At 43.4% G+C, this 15,514-nt stretch overlaps 1 protein-coding gene and 1 long non-coding RNA gene across 4 annotated transcripts in view; one reads left to right on the forward strand and one right to left on the reverse strand.

The window, feature by feature from the left end:
• LOC144381091 (uncharacterized) overlaps positions 1-8,636 on the reverse strand; it is a 95,547-nt gene extending 86,911 nt beyond the window's left edge. The window contains exon 1 of the long non-coding RNA XR_013445612.1: positions 8,405-8,636. This is a non-coding gene — a long non-coding RNA (uncharacterized LOC144381091). The remainder of the gene's footprint in view (positions 1-8,404) is intronic.
• DOCK2 (dedicator of cytokinesis 2) overlaps positions 1-15,514 on the forward strand; it is a 404,152-nt gene that overhangs the window by 302,119 nt on the left and 86,519 nt on the right. For all 3 annotated transcript variants that reach the window (XR_013445613.1, XM_036079463.2, XM_036079461.2), the window contains exons 28-29: positions 11,012-11,110; positions 13,618-13,712. Coding sequence is in view for 2 of the 3 variants with exons in the window: in XM_036079463.2 (XP_035935356.1) it covers positions 11,012-11,110; positions 13,618-13,712 (194 nt within the window). In the remaining variant the exon portion in view is untranslated. The remainder of the gene's footprint in view (positions 1-11,011; positions 11,111-13,617; positions 13,713-15,514) is intronic.

Here is a 15,514-nt window from a genome sequence, read left to right on the forward strand (position 1 = left end):
TCCCACACAGTTCTTTAGGCATTTACTATCAATCAATCAAATTAGCCAAATTATAAAATGAAATGTATTTTCTATTATAGATCTAAGATGTCCTTTCCCACTTTTATCTTAATCTCTTTCAATCACTTAGTTCCTCAAACCCCCACGTTCTCTGTGAAATTTTCCCTGAACATCACAACCCACAAAGGTCATTCCCACTTCTTACAAGCCTAGAGAAAACTTTCCTTGTAGCACTCATTTTGCACCTGTCATCCGGCATCACAACATGTATCTCTCTACAGATCAGAGTTTCTCAACTTCGGCACTAGTGACATTTTGAGCTGGGTCAGTCTTTGTTGTTGGGGCCAGCCTGTATACTGTAGGATGTTTAGCAGCATCCCTGGCCTTTAAGCAATAGATGTCAGTAGCAACCTTCCCCTCTCCCCCAGTTATGACAGATTGACCTAGTTGAGAATTACTATAGTGATGGATAGATTGATAGAGAGAGAGAGAGAGAGAGAGAGAGGGATATTCTTTCCTATACCCTGAGACCTTCAGTGTGTAGTAAGTATGTGATATAGCTCCTTATAGATAATAGCTGCTGAGTAAATATTTGCTAACTGATTGATTAACTGGGAGTGAGGAGTGAACAACCATTCACTCAACCTTTCTCCTTTCCCTACTCAACTGTAGGTAAAGGAGAAAAATCCTTCCCTAATGTGGATTAAGAATTACACATCAGTATGTCATTGCTTCAGTTGAGCACCGTGGAGCTGAGCGATCAAGGAGGTGTTGCAAAGAGGCCACCTCCACACACACCCAGTCCATTATTATCACACTTGGATCCAAGGAGCAGAACATGCTGGGACCAGCAGGTCACTTGCAGCAGGGTCAACTAGAACCATTTGGAGGAGGTTGGGGAGGTGTTAGGAGACTCCTGGTTGGAAAGTTGGGCTTGAAGTTTAAAACACAATTGTGAGACAGAGACCTTCTTCACTCTACTTCCTTCAAGTAAACACAAGGGGTAAACTAAAGCAATCCTTTTATCCACAAAATAATCACCCCTCCTGAAAACCCTCTTTCCTGGCTGCCTGGTTGTCTGTGAACATATTTGTCTGCCTCCCCTCCTCTCTTTCAAATGTGGAGGCTTTGTAAAGGGAAACAAAGGGCAGGGAGAGATTGTATAAATCATCATCCGCAATGCAGTTCTCCAGGTCCACAGGGAGGTTTAAATCATCCTCCACAAGTCAACCAAAAGCTAACTCCACACTTCCCCAGCTGATCAACAAACTGTTCTGGTGAACCAGAAAGAGGGCTGAGGCTGAGCATTGCAAGACAGCTTTCTGAGTGCCTCTGGTGAGCCAGGCTCTACACAGGACCCCTGCACCTGCCTTTGACTTCGTCCTCACAGCAGGGCTATACATAGTACTAGTATCCCTGTTTCAGAGATGAGAGAAGCAGGGCCAGAGAGATCAAGCAACTTGTCCAGAGTTCAGGGCATGTTGAAGAGAACTGACATTTGCTCCCAGGACTTAGGATGCCCTGTCCAGTGCCTTCCAGGAAAGCTGCTTCTGGGAAACCAGATAAATTTCCTAGTATGTGGCATTGATGTTCCACTCTGAATCCTTCTTGGCCTTAACACCCTAAGCAATGCAGAAAATGGAGCAGTTATCTTCAGTTGAGACTAAAATCATGGGAGACTCATAAACCATAGAGCACAGTCATTAAGAGAGCTGGGCCTGTCTATGTAGCTGTGTGTCTACCCATATCAACTGGTCTATCTCCCTATATAACCTGCCAAGCTAGCTCTGCGCACCCATCCATTCATCCCTCCATCCATCCCTCCCTATCTGTATAGGCACAAGACATTTCTAGAATGTTTCTTCATATTCAAGACCTTTATTGAATTGAGTGGAATATTGAATGTTCTCTGTATTCAAGGCTAGTTAGGCAGGGAGCCCAGTAAGGTAAAATGTTGTGTGCTTTTCCTTTCTTCATTATACTTTGAGGTTAATTTTCCTATTACTAAGATTACATCATGTTTCTAAAACAATAGCCTTCTGGGGTCAAGCTGATCTAGGCAAGTCATGTCACCTCTCTGCTTCTCGGTTTTGATCTGTAAAGTCCACATGGTTTTATCAAGATCACCTGGATGTTGGGAGGATTAAATGAGATAAAGCATATATAGTGTATGGCCCATAGTGAGTGCTCAAGAACTGGTGGCGGTGGTGACCATCAGGATACTTTTTTGCACAGTGTCTGACTCATAGATGTCCAACTAATATTACCTTCTCCTTCTTCCAGTTCTTTTCTTCCCTTGTCACAACTCTATAAAAAGTCCTCACTGATGGATAAATAAAGGGCTTAGCATGCTGCCTGATACACACTTAGCACTTTAAGTGATAGTTCTTGTCCTGTAGCCCACAGTGCCTTCTGCCTGAAACATAATATCCCTTTGTGATACTTTTTCTGTTGGAGGTTGATCTTGGTGTCCTACTTAACCTTGATGCAAATGTTTGCAAGAGAAGGCGAGGGGCTGCTTAGAATACTCATCCAGAGCCCACATCCCAGTGATGCTCCTGGCTTTGCTATTACCCAGGGAAAAATGAGCTGAGGACAATACCATATTGTCCAGGACTCCAAAGAGACTTTTTTCCACAGCCTTTCCTGAGGCATTTGGTGCAGATTGGAGGACCATCACTGGTATATGTGCTGAGAATAAATCCTTGTTTCTGAAACTATTCTTACAATGGCATTTGTGAACTTCCCCACCCACACCTCCACAAATTCTATTAGAAGTGTTTAGAAAAATCACCTTTCGTTCAGTTAAAAACTGGGGTGTCCTGAATGATAGCCCCTTCCTGGCAAGCAGGTTTCTCAGGTCCCACAGATGCGAATGGCTTTAATCAGAGACTGGGAGCCACTGGAGCAGGCTCCTCTCCATTCAGCTCTGAATAACAGGGAGATGAGCCCACTAAGCTTGAAGACCGATAGGATCCGCATAAAACCAGAGTCCACTCTCTTGCCTGCCCAAGGAGGGCCAGAGTCTGCTATAAAATAGTCATTTAGTGAGAAGCATTTGCTGAAGAGTGGTGACACTACGACGAATAAGGAAGAGTCACCATTGAAAACATAATTTGCGCTTTTCACAGACTCATGACCCTGGGAACAAGTCCAGTACAGTGTCTTGGAGATGGGCTTGTGTGGTAAGACGTGGAAACCGCCTCTTTAAAGAGGGGTTCTGGAAACATACAGCAGCAAGAGAAAGCTTTTTAAAACCCAAATCAATGGCCTCCTTTTGCACTTGGAGGAAAAGCCAAACTCTTGCCCCTGACCCCCAAGGGCTCACAGGATTTGGCCCCTGCCTGTCTCTCTGACCTCATCTTATACAGTGTCTTCCCTCATTTCATACTTTCTAGCTATGCGGGCCTTCTTTTAGATCCTCCAGCATTCCAAGCATATTCCCACCTCAGGGTCTTTGAATCTGCTGTTCAATTGCCCTGGAATGCTGTTCTGCCATAGTTTTGCATGACTGACTCTCATTATTCAGATCTCCACTCAAATGCCAACTCTCTAAGAGGCTGCCTTTGTCTCCCCTATTGAAAATGGTTTCTTTCCCACTCCATCCCTATCTCATTCCTTGGTGATATGTCATTAGTAGCAGATATTACTGCCAAAATAATCTTACTTGTGTACTCACTCGCTTCTAGTATGTTTCCCCATCCCTGGCCCTCTATCCAATGGGGATGAGAGCTCATTAAGAACAACTTTTGTTACTTTCATTCCTGGTCGTATCCCTTGCAACTAGAACCAAGCCTGGAACATAATAGGTGCTCAATAAATATTTGCTGAATTAAGGAATGTGTGAAAGAATGATCTCACTCTGGCTTGATCAAATATAATTTAAGATAGAGTACACTCAGAAGTAGAACAAAAATTCTTTCATTTCTGAACTCTCTTAAGGCAAAGATGGTCTATACATGAACTTAACTTTTCAGAGTTTGTGTGTGGAGGTTGGAGTGGTCATTTAGAGATGGGGAATACTATAATAAATTCAATCCCTCATCTAACACATATTTATTGAGCCCACACTAAGTGGAAGTTCAATTCTAGATTCTGGTGATAGAGCAATGTATAAGTGGACAAAAATCTCTCTCCAGGTGGAGCTGACAGTGCTGACATGGGAGACACAGTGGATTTATGAAAAGAACACAGGTTTTGGAGTCAAAAAGATCCAGATTTTAATTCCTGGCCCATCATATACTAAATGTCTGTCTAGGCAAACTGCCTAATGTCCATACATTTCACTTTTCTCATCTGTAAAATGGGCATAAAGTTGACGTCATGAAGTTGTTGAGATGAGTCAGTGACATGATGAACGTAGAGTCCTGAACACAAAGAATGAATGAATGGAATTTCCTTGCTTTCCATCTCCCCTTGGGATCCTATTGTATCCTTTGGAAGATTTACTTTATTATTTTTTTTTAATATTTTATTTATTTATTTGACAGAGAGAGACACAGTGAGAGAGGGAACACAAGCAGGGGCAGTGGGAGAGGGAGAAGCAGGCTTCCCGCCGAGCAGGGAGCCCGATGTGGGGCTTGATCCCAGGACCCTGGGATCATGACCTGAGTTGAAGGCAGACGCTTAACCAACTGAGCCACCCAGGCGCCCCTATCCTTTGGAAGATTTAAAGTGACCCCACACCACAGAGCCACATGCAGAGGCTCCAACAAGAATCAGAATGTGTTAGTTTCAAAGGAAGTATATGTTACCAATTGTCTCCTCTTCCAGCCTTGATTCAAAGAAGCCTTGTTTACCCCTCCCTTCCTGCTCACTCTCGGAGGAGACACCTGTAGTTCTGGCCCTAGTGATGCTGGGTAGTTGAGCCATCATTAATGCCCACAGCACCAGACAGGGGTGCACGCAGCTAAGTCTACAAGAGTTGTCATGTTGTACGGATGGAATATGTCAGAGCGTATCCAGAATATACAGCATCCAAGTGGCACTTTTCTGTTTTCCTGTGATGTTGTGCCTTTGACATGGAGCAGGCCACATGAAACCCCGGGATCTGTGCCCATCAGGAAGCTGCCCCTGAAAGAGGGTGACTTGGTTTACTCTATCACACAGCAGGATCCCTGGGGAACCAAAGAACACCACTGCACACAGAGACAGGCACATCCTAAAGCCAAACAGCTGGGGGAGTAAGTTTTTGATGAAGACAGCTGTATTTCACACTTTTGAACAATTTGGGCACTGTTGTCACTCTTCCCACCTGCCTGCAACTGTCCCCAAATAAAAGAAACCTCCCAGCATGCCCTGGTCCAAGAGGCTCACATTTGATTTACTTAACAGCTGGACTTCGGGCATGTTGTTAACCAAGGCACGTTCAGAGTCAAAGGGCACTGAGCTGTGATTGGGAGCACTTGATGTGTCCACAGCCAGTCATAGGTAGGTGATGTCATCATTTCCCTCACCCAGGTCAGGAATTTCAATGAGCTAATCTGCATAGTTTCTCTGGATCACAGTCAGCAACTATGACAACAATAATAGCTGATAATTATCGAGGTCTTTCTATGTTCTAAGTGCTTTTTGATTTAATCCTCACCCACCCCGTATGAAGTAAGGAACATTTCTATCCCCTTTTACAGATGAGGACACTGAGGCACAAGACTCTGCCCAAGGTCACACAATGAGGAAGAGATAGAGATAAGATTTGAACTCGGACTGGCTGGCTCCGAGGCCCCCACTCTGACATTCTACATCCTGGTGGAACCAGGTGTAAACTCTTTGGAGCCCAGCCTTCTCCATCCCACTCACTGCTGCACCCTGACACCCAGCGCAGTGCCCAGAACGTGATGGTTGCTAAGACAGAACAATACACTGGTTTCCCCAAAGATCACTACACACTAGAATTCCGAGTACCTGACAAAGCTCTGAGATAAAGGGGTTTTAGAGTCCCTGTTTTTCCTAACACAAGAGCCTCCCACTTCCGGTCCTGGATCCACCACACAGACAGTGCCAATTCCACTCAAGAATTAAATCTGTTACATAACCACATGGCAGACGTGGGGGTGAATGGAGAAGCCACCTGAGGATGGCATTTGGCCACTCTTAGTCTCCCAAGGAGATAAATGGCCTGAGAGATAGAACTTTTCATCTCCTTTTGAGCCTCCCTCGATATGAAAACTTTCCTTCATCTCCTCTCCTTGGCGCTTTCTATATTTTATTTTATTTTGGCCCTGCACATTATTTGAAGTTACTATAGCAACATGTCACCAGCTGGTATCGCGTAGTAATGTTGGCATTTAGGTAGCAAGCTCCCAAAGTTAGCTGCTTCCCTCCTTCTGTGAGCTCATCCCTCCCACAATTTCAGGTGAGTGGGGGACGCATCTGCAGCAACCAGGCGCCTCTCCCCCTTGGTTGCTTGGTTTTCAAGGCAGGGCAAACCGATTGCCTCTTCCTGGTCCACTCAGCACCGCTGAGGTCTTGACTGTGTGTGAGTGTGTGTGTGTGTGTGTGTGTAGGTGTGTTTGCCTTAGAGGTGGTTAAATAGATATGTTTAAGTTGGGTGACGTGCACCCAACTATTGGCCTTATCAATATGAGGATATGATGATGATTTTTTTTTTATGCAAAGGAGCCAAATGATTAGGGGAGGGCTACTCTCCTGATCCTAATCACCTAGTATCCCAGCTAATGAATTTTAATCACAGGATACTGGGTTTCTCTTTTCTTTTTTGCCATCACACAGTGAAGAGACCCTGGCTGTTTTCCTTTGGAGCTTCGGTGCTCTCCCAGGTGTGCGAGACCTCTCTCCATACTGATGCGCTGAATTAATTAAGAGGATTGATTTTCGCGGATCGCTGAAGAGGGTTCTATGTGGCAAATAAGCCCTGCCACTCAAGGCATTAAGTAGCCCCTCATCAGCCAAGTGCCTGCGATGATTGCACTTATTTTTACACGTTTGACCTAGTTTCAAACCGTGTCTCTTCATGCTGTGATTCATTAGCTACATTTTAAACCGCCCCGAACGGAGCCGAGGTGACTCTGCCTGGTTTGTGGCAGTGTCTCAGATACAATTTCTCTCCAGGATTTAAGATGCAGGTCCCCATGGTATTCTGTTTCAAGAAGCAATTTCCCATCCAGGCACCCGGCATGCTGCTTGGCTATGGATGAGTGGCTGCCTCATGCCTTGATAGTAAATATATGTCACCTATACAGCTTCTGCCAGGGATGGGAAGAGGGGGATTCTCACCAGCCTGGACTGCAGGGGACCCCTCCACCCTGCTGTCCCCCATGCAGTACTCAGGCTTGTCCGTGTTGCCGACAGGACTGGGAGATTTGGCTCCTATGCTATAAAGTTTGAGCAACGTCAATGTGAGGAGTATCTGAGTTGCTAGTCACTCCCCCCTCCCCATTCCTCTATCTCTTTCTAAACATTTAAAACATGGTGGATATAGAAGTAAGGTCTCAAACTCATAGAAAGGGAAGGCGGCAGGAAGCAAAAGGTGGATTGCCATGTTGAAGATATTACTGAAAGAAGGATAAACGTCAGAGAGGCATAATGTTATTCTATCATTCTCTCGTTATGTGACAAAGAGGGGTTTTTTTTTTGCTTTGTTATTTGTTTTTTAATATAAATGACAGAAAGGAGCCTTTTCTGAATACGAACCTGCTGCTTGCGTCTCATGCCATTTCACTAATCAATCGATCACATCAGTGTGATTTCTGACAGATTTGGTGCTAAGGTGGGCTAGACACCAGAGTAGGAAAAAAGGGGTTCTTCCAGACAGATGTAAAACACTGTCCTTTTTCATTAACAGCCAAATGCAGGCAACTTGTCCAAACTTCAGTCACATTGCACTACAAATCGTGCTGTAAGGCACTGAGCTGGATTTTTCTATGTGGTAGTTAGAAGGAAGAAATGAACAAGCTGGTAAAAGTAATTTTGATTGGCTGGTGGACTCTGACACACTGAGCAGGTCCTTATAAAAAATAGTGGTTTCTTTCATAAAATGGTCACTTTCTCTAGATGGGGACTAGGACCCTTTCCCCTTTTATTTTCTTTTAAAATGAAGCATGGAAGTTTCTCTAAACAAGGCTTAAGACAATGCAGCCTTTTCAAGGTAATTCCAAGCAACTTGATCTCTGAGGTTTGTTTTTTGCTTTTTTTCCCCCCACTTCAAATTCAAATCAAGCCATTGGAAATAACAAGCACTCCGTATCTATGCATTTGGGGCAGCCTGCAGTTCTGACAATGGTAGATTTTCCAACACACACACACACACACACACACACACGCTCACAATCCGAGGACTCATTTAAGCCAAAGCTTTAAAAGTAAACTATTGTCCGAGAGGCGATAGCATTTTCTCTTAGAAGATCATGGATCACAAAAAATAAAACCTACCCAAATCTCTTACCTTGAAGCAGTAGAATTACCTGCAGAGATGTCCTCCTTTTCCTTGCAAAATGAGCCAGGCTTTGGCCAGCAGCAGAATTACTCCAAAAGAAGGAATAATGGGTCCTTTATGTTGTAATTTTCACTGTTTATATGCAAGAAGTGTAGTGGGTCTGCTCACGTAGGAATAAATAAAAAGCCGAACAAACTGCTCGGCAGCTACCATGTGAAAAGAAAAGACCTCTAGTGGTCACAGGCTGAATTCTTTGAGGAAAGGAGAGAAGAGATGGAGGGAGTAGAGGAAACACACGTGTGTGTGCGTGCACACACACACGCACACACACACACACCTCTCGAACTCTAAGATTTCTCCTTTCTGCCATCCAGCCTGGCCAGAGGGATACACGATGGTTTAAGAGGGACCTGGTTAAGTTAACAGCGATGGTGGTGTTCTGTCTGGTTTGAAAAGAACCAATAATTTCACAAACTCATCACCACCCCCTGGGGGTCTGAGCAGGAGAGGCTTTGCCTCCCTGGATGACCAGGACGGTTCACCTCAGTGTAGAGGCTCCAGGTCCCCATCAGCATAGCATCCTCACTGTTGCTCCCGAGAGTCCCAGCTTTACGCTTTCTGCCAGCTTTGCATGTTCTCTAAACATTTATGGAGTGTGAGCGCGCTGGTGGCCACCAGCAGGCAGGGCTGGCTTGCTGAGTGTATGACCTGGCCTGGTGCTTAGAATGGCACCTGGGGCTGTCTTGAAATTCTGAATAATTTTTAACAAGGACTCTTCATTTTCATTTTGTTCTGAGCCCCACGAATTATAATGCTGGTCTTGCTGACTGGGAAAGCATGTTATTCCTAATATCCTAATTGGGAAAAAAAAACCTTTAAAAGCAAATGAGACTCCTGATCTCTGGGAGTTACTTTTGGGAATGTGAACTTGAGGAACATTCAGTTATCCAAAAGACTTCCTGTGAAGGAACACAGAAGGAGCTTCTTGGGACACTGAGGCTGTTCCTCCACCACTGTAACTAAACTGTAGAGCAGTAATCTACAAGGAGATGTATTTCTTTTCATATGTGTGTTTTATATACATATATATTTTTTCATATGTGTGCTTTATATATATGTGTGTGTATATATTATATATATATATAAATATATATATTATTATTTTTTAAACAAAAATAGCAGTTTGTGATACCAAACCCATTTTCTTGGTTCACACATAATATTTCCAGGCCCACCTCTCTGGTATGCCTTTTGTTGGACACCCTTTAGCAGTAGGGTTCCCTGGAGAGGCCTGCATCACATTGAGCAGACCATCTTCCACAAGCCTGCCCTTGACCAAACCTAGTGGGACTGCCTTTGACCAAGATGGCAGCCCTATGGGACTCTTGCAGGAGACAATCTTGCGTGGCTCCTCTCCCCTGGTGGATTTATGGTTGGTACCTCCTTTACAAGGTTTCCAGAGTAGATATCCCTAAATGCTGCTTGCAGACACTAGCCTAAATAGAAAATGTACCCTGATACAGACTGATAAGATCTGGGAGGGAAAAGGCAGAAAGGGCTGTGTGATATATTCTGGTACATGAAGGAATGTGGTTCTTGCTCCTCTGATCCCCTGGAGCCTTCCAGACCCACATCTTCTCCACATCCTTGCACTGATTCCTTTCTTGTTTGAATCCCTCTAACACTTGGTCTGCTTGGCAGATCAAAGGTCTTGTACATTTTCCCTCACGGATGTTAATCTTCCTTTCCCAACTAGATCATGAACTCCTGAAGAGCAAGGACCACCTCTTCTCATCTCTTTTATCCTCCAAAACCCTTAACAAGTGCTGGTCCCTGGTAGCTACTGGCTTCTCACTAGCTGATTCATGATGGTCCAACAACTGATCCCTCTATAGAGAAATTCATTGTATTCAAAGCATTAGAGGAGACTTTTGATCCATATCTGGGGGTAGATATGGGTGGATTATTGTCCCACTTTACAGATAAAAGAATTGGGGCTTAGATATATAAAATTATTTATCAAAAAATCAAATATATCCTGGATCTTTTTTTTTAAGATTTTATTTGACAGAGAGAGACACAGTGAGAGAGGGAACACAAGCAGGGGGAGCGGCAGGCAGAGGGAGAAGCAGGCTTCCTGCGGAGCAGGGAGCCCGATGCTGGGCTTGATCCCAGGACCCTGGGATCTTGACCCGAGCCGAAGGCAGAAGCTTAATGACTGAGCCACCCAGGCTCCCCATCCAGGATCTCGATACAGGCTAGATCTTCTGACACCAATGCAGTGGTCTTTTCCCAAAGTACAAGCAGCTGGAGAAGTGATGGATCAGGCTCTATTTTCTATACCTGGAGCTTCCACTACAGTCCTAGTCACATAATAGGTGTTCAGTAAATGCTTTTTGAAGAACGAGCCCATAAACGAGCCATAAGGAACCATTTCCTCATAGGGAAGTTTCACTTGCTGATCCAGTAAGCAGAGATTCTCCATCCTTGGGAGCCTTTTTATACTTGCCTGAGATGGTTGAGGTGTTTTCCAGTCTGAAGTCAAGGAATTGGGGAAGATCAATCTCATGGTGCTCTCTCCACTATTTCATGGCATTTTTTCTTTATTTCTTACAGAGTCACTTTGTGGCATGTATGACAGCCATCTTAAACCAGATGGGTGACCAGCACTATTCCTTCTATATTGAGACCTTCCAGACCAGCTCTGAACTTGTGGTGAGTCAGCACAATGCTGGGTGGGGGGCAGTGTAGGGGAGACATGTTACACTCTTGGCTCTTAAGAGTGTAGCGCAAGAAGGTGTCCCAGTGGACCTTGTGTATATGTGTTTCTAGTTTACAAACATGTTCATGTGATTCCCTAGTTCTGTTTTCCATTTAGGCTTCTGTTTACCGCTCCTGAAACATGTCTTCAGTCCCTGTCAGAGATGAAACCTGAATGTCTAGTCTAAATATGCCTCAACAAATGTTTGTTGATGAATCATGGACGTTTGGGGGCTTAAGAGCATGAGTGATAAAATCACACAGTCTAGGATTTGCATCCAGGATTTGTCACTGGAAAGCTATGTGATCATGGGCAAGTTACCTCTCTTAAGCCTCAGTTTCCCCATCTGTAAAGTGGGGATAAATTATTTATGTCATAGTGTGGGGAAGGGGTTAATGAGAGCACAGTAGCTCTCACATATTAAATGCTCAGTAAAAGGTAGCTATTTCTATATTATGATCACAAATACATGGGGGAAGTTGGCCTTTGAGCCCCCTTGCTCTTCTAGCCTCTCAGGACTCATTTGTTACAGAACAGTCTGCACGTGGACTGTGGCCTACAGGTTCATAGCTCTGTAGCAGATGACTTATCAACATAAAGCCCAGCCCAGGCTGTCCTGGGGGTATAGCAGTCCCTTTGCCCTCAACATGGTCACCTCCGTCATTGTCTCCTTACTACTACTAGAATTAGGAATTCTGCTGCGGAGGCTCACTTTCAGCTCTCCTTGGAGTGGCCAAGGGAACTAAAATTGGCCCAATCTCAGAGAGTGGCCCATAAAAAGGGAATTATTAGGAAGCCAATGTCCTACTCTTTCAGCCATTCAGCAGAGAGATGGTGTCCTCACTGGATCAGCATTGGCAAGAAATGTAACCTTTTTCTGGATACACAGAAAATAAAACAAAAGGAAAGCCAAATAACCCAGGATTTTTCCCTACGTTATCTATGTCTTGGAGCATGGAAATAGAAAGATTAGATTCCTAATTTTTGATCCTCAGTGGAAGGAAAGGTGAGAAGAAAGATAGAAAAAGGAATTCTTACTTATTGAACATATATACTCTGTTGCTAATTCTCACAACAGTATGACCTAGGAATTAGTGGTCACATTTTACAAGTCTACAATCTGCTTGCTCAAGGCCACATAGCAAGTATGTGGCAGAGTAGGATTTGAACTTCTCTCCTAATCCTTAGAGCATGCTATAGCTTCTCATTCAGAAGCTAGGTTTTTCATCTATGAGCCGGAGGCCTTCTCTGTTCCCATTTGAAGGGAAGGAGCCTGTGATGATATCCGCATTTCCCCAGGTGATATCAAGGATGAATAACAATACTCGCCATTGTCATGATCCAGCACTTAATGAGACTTACAGTGGGCCAGGCTCTGTGCTGAACATCTTTTAGACAGTGTGCACTTAATTTTCATAGTAACTCTTTGCGTTAGATGTTATCCCCATTCTGCTGATGTGGAAATTGGGACTTAAAGCATTGAGGTAATTTTCCCCAGAAGCAAAGATTGCTGAAAAGGAACCAATCTCATTTCCAGAATTTTGCAATTTAGCTTAAAGTAGTGATTTTAAAATTATATTCCTCCCATCCTCACTATCCTCTACCATAAACACACACACACACACACACGTCAACCACAGCTATTCTATTTTTACCTATTTTATATATTTGGTTCTGAGTAGTATTTTCTTTGGACAAACAATTATGCTGTTAAAATAATTTGAAAACCACTAGCTTAAGGAAAGAGCTCTAAATGGGTTTCCTATGGATTTTAACTTTTCCTGAAAGCAGACAGAGTATGATTTTGCTTCTTCCAGCTCAGGAGCGTCCACATGCCAGGGGTCTTGGTCTTGGTTATCTGGATTTGTCTTAAATTTGCAGTCTCCAAAGATGGAGCACAAGCTTGTCTGCAGCAGTATCTGCTGGAGTGTGTTGAGGTCCACTCTCAACCTCTTCGAATGAGAAGTTGTGTTTCCTCTAATCTACCCATGGATGTGTCTGTTATATATGAACTAGCTGTGTTTACAGTGTACTGATAATTAGGTGGTCATGGTAATAACTTTTTGCTACATGACCTGAGATGACTTCACAAAGTGTAGAATATTTCCTTCTTAAATACATATTTGAGAAGATGATTATAAAAATGTGACATCAATAAATGCATTTACTTCTTTCCTCCCAGAGACAGAATTACTAGTGCTTTGTTTTGAGAGTGTTTTCACATCCCATAGTCACATTCCACTTGTATTTGTGAAACAGTCTTCTGGTAACCAACGTGAAGCTTCCATTTAAAAATCCACTGCTATTGGTTCCATTGGATTTATTTAATGAATGCCCTTTCCCTTTCTGCCCCTCTAAAAGTAAATAATAAAGAAAAAATTTAAACAGCCAACAAGGTCTGGGTCCTTCCAGTCAGTCCTATGAAACAAGATGACAGGTGTGTTTTGCTTTACAATTTCAGGACTTCTTGATGGAGACATTCATCATGTTCAAGGACCTCATTGGGAAAAATGTGTATCCTGGAGACTGGATGGCCATGAGCATGGTTCAGAACAGGTGAGCGGCCGCTTGTCCCTACAGCTGCATCACCCCAGCAATCACTTAAAGGAGCACTCATGGAGACAAGGTGGGGATACTTTCTCCCTGGTTAGATGAAAACGTGTAGCGGAGCCTTTCTTTCTACTTTTAAACCCTAGGGAACTCCACACCAATCTTGAATCTTCTTTTTTAAAAAATATTTCAGTCCTCATGACTTGGTATATACTGAGCTGGCTACCTCCCACCTTCTCCATTCTTTAAATACCAGTTAAAATAACATACTTTGTGGGGCACCTGTGTGGCTCAGTCAGTTAAGCTTCTGACTCTTGGTTTTGGCTCAGATCATGATCTCAGGGTAGTGAGATTGAGCCCCGCATCAGGCTCCCCTCTCAGTGGGGAGTGCTTGGGAGTCTCTCTCTCCCTCTGCCCCTCCCCCAACTCTCTATTTCTCTCTCTCTAAAATAAATAAATAAATCTTAAAAAAAAAGAACATACTTTGTGAAGTCTTCCCTAAACTCTTGGGACAGTAGGTCAGCCTTATTAAAATTATAGTATTTTAACATTTATTCAAAATAATAAAATATGTTTTGTGGCATACAGTAAAGTAAGTTTAGGAAGCATGGGATTACGCAGTTTTGAACAGATTTCTGTGCTGCAGGACTTCTTAGAGCCTTTAATATGCTGATGGGATTCTCTGAATGGAGGATTTAGGATACAGAATTTCACAAATGTATTTGCTAGTGGAACCATTTGGTGTGCATATATGTATGTCTCTGTGTGTATATATAATATCAGTTAACATCTCATAGGATTCCAATGTAACCCAAGTATAACTCAGATCCCACATAACCCAGCACAACATTAGATAAAAGTAATTATAAGCAATTTCAGTCTTTAATGCTTTCTCTCAAATAGTATCATCTCATCAAAATGAAATTCAAATTATAACACTCAGCAGTATTTTCTGATATTCCCTTTCTTCATTTCTCTGGCTCTCAGTATCACTCACATCCCATGCTTTATCCACATTTCTCTTACAACCCTATTCTCAATTCCTATCCACAAACTCCTTTAAAGCTGAGTCTTCTTGGCCCCTTCCCCTTTTTTTCCCCTCTCTCACTTCCCTTTGGCTTCATATATTTTTAATCCTCCCCAAGAAAGGCCCTTCACTTTACACTGGCAAGAAGTTTTGTCTCTCTCTACCTATTGCCTTTGTTCTATATCCCAGAAACCAAGAATTGGCTGGCAAATGGAAATATTCCTAGAGGGTGGAAGAAGAGAAGTTGAAGAGGCAGAAGGAGAATTCTTCTTAGTAGGAGGAAAAGAGCAAAGACTATAAACATTTATGTATTAATAATTTTGTCATTGGATACAGTCTGAGAATTTCTATCTCATGTATGCCTAAGAGCTGACTCCAGTCCTGGGTGGCCTCCATCCCTTACCGTTCTGTCCTCTGAAAAGCTGTTCTTCCACTAATTTGATGCCTAAGTGCCTAGCCATGTGACTCGATAGACTCGCTTACCTGCAGTACTCTCGGGGCCAACTTTAGGGGCTGGTGAAGGGGAGAAGAGTTTTGTCAAGGCAGAAAGAAGTTTCTGGCTTGCTGTGCAACAGAACTTATGGTGGGAGGAGAAAAATCAGCCCAGCAACAAAATGTCAGAATTCTCAATCTGGGCTAACCTTGCCCTGATTCTCCATGTTCACATCACACAGATGGGAGTCTGGATTTTGCAATGATTAAAGTGTTGGTGGGAATTAGGCCCAGGTCACATGACAAATCAGAGACAGGCCCCTTCCTACCCCTATGTCAGGACCAGCTT

Source organism: Halichoerus grypus, chromosome 2, assembly GCF_964656455.1.
Source record: "Halichoerus grypus chromosome 2, mHalGry1.hap1.1, whole genome shotgun sequence".
In the NCBI taxonomy this organism is placed as follows: Eukaryota; Metazoa; Chordata; class Mammalia; order Carnivora; family Phocidae; genus Halichoerus; species Halichoerus grypus.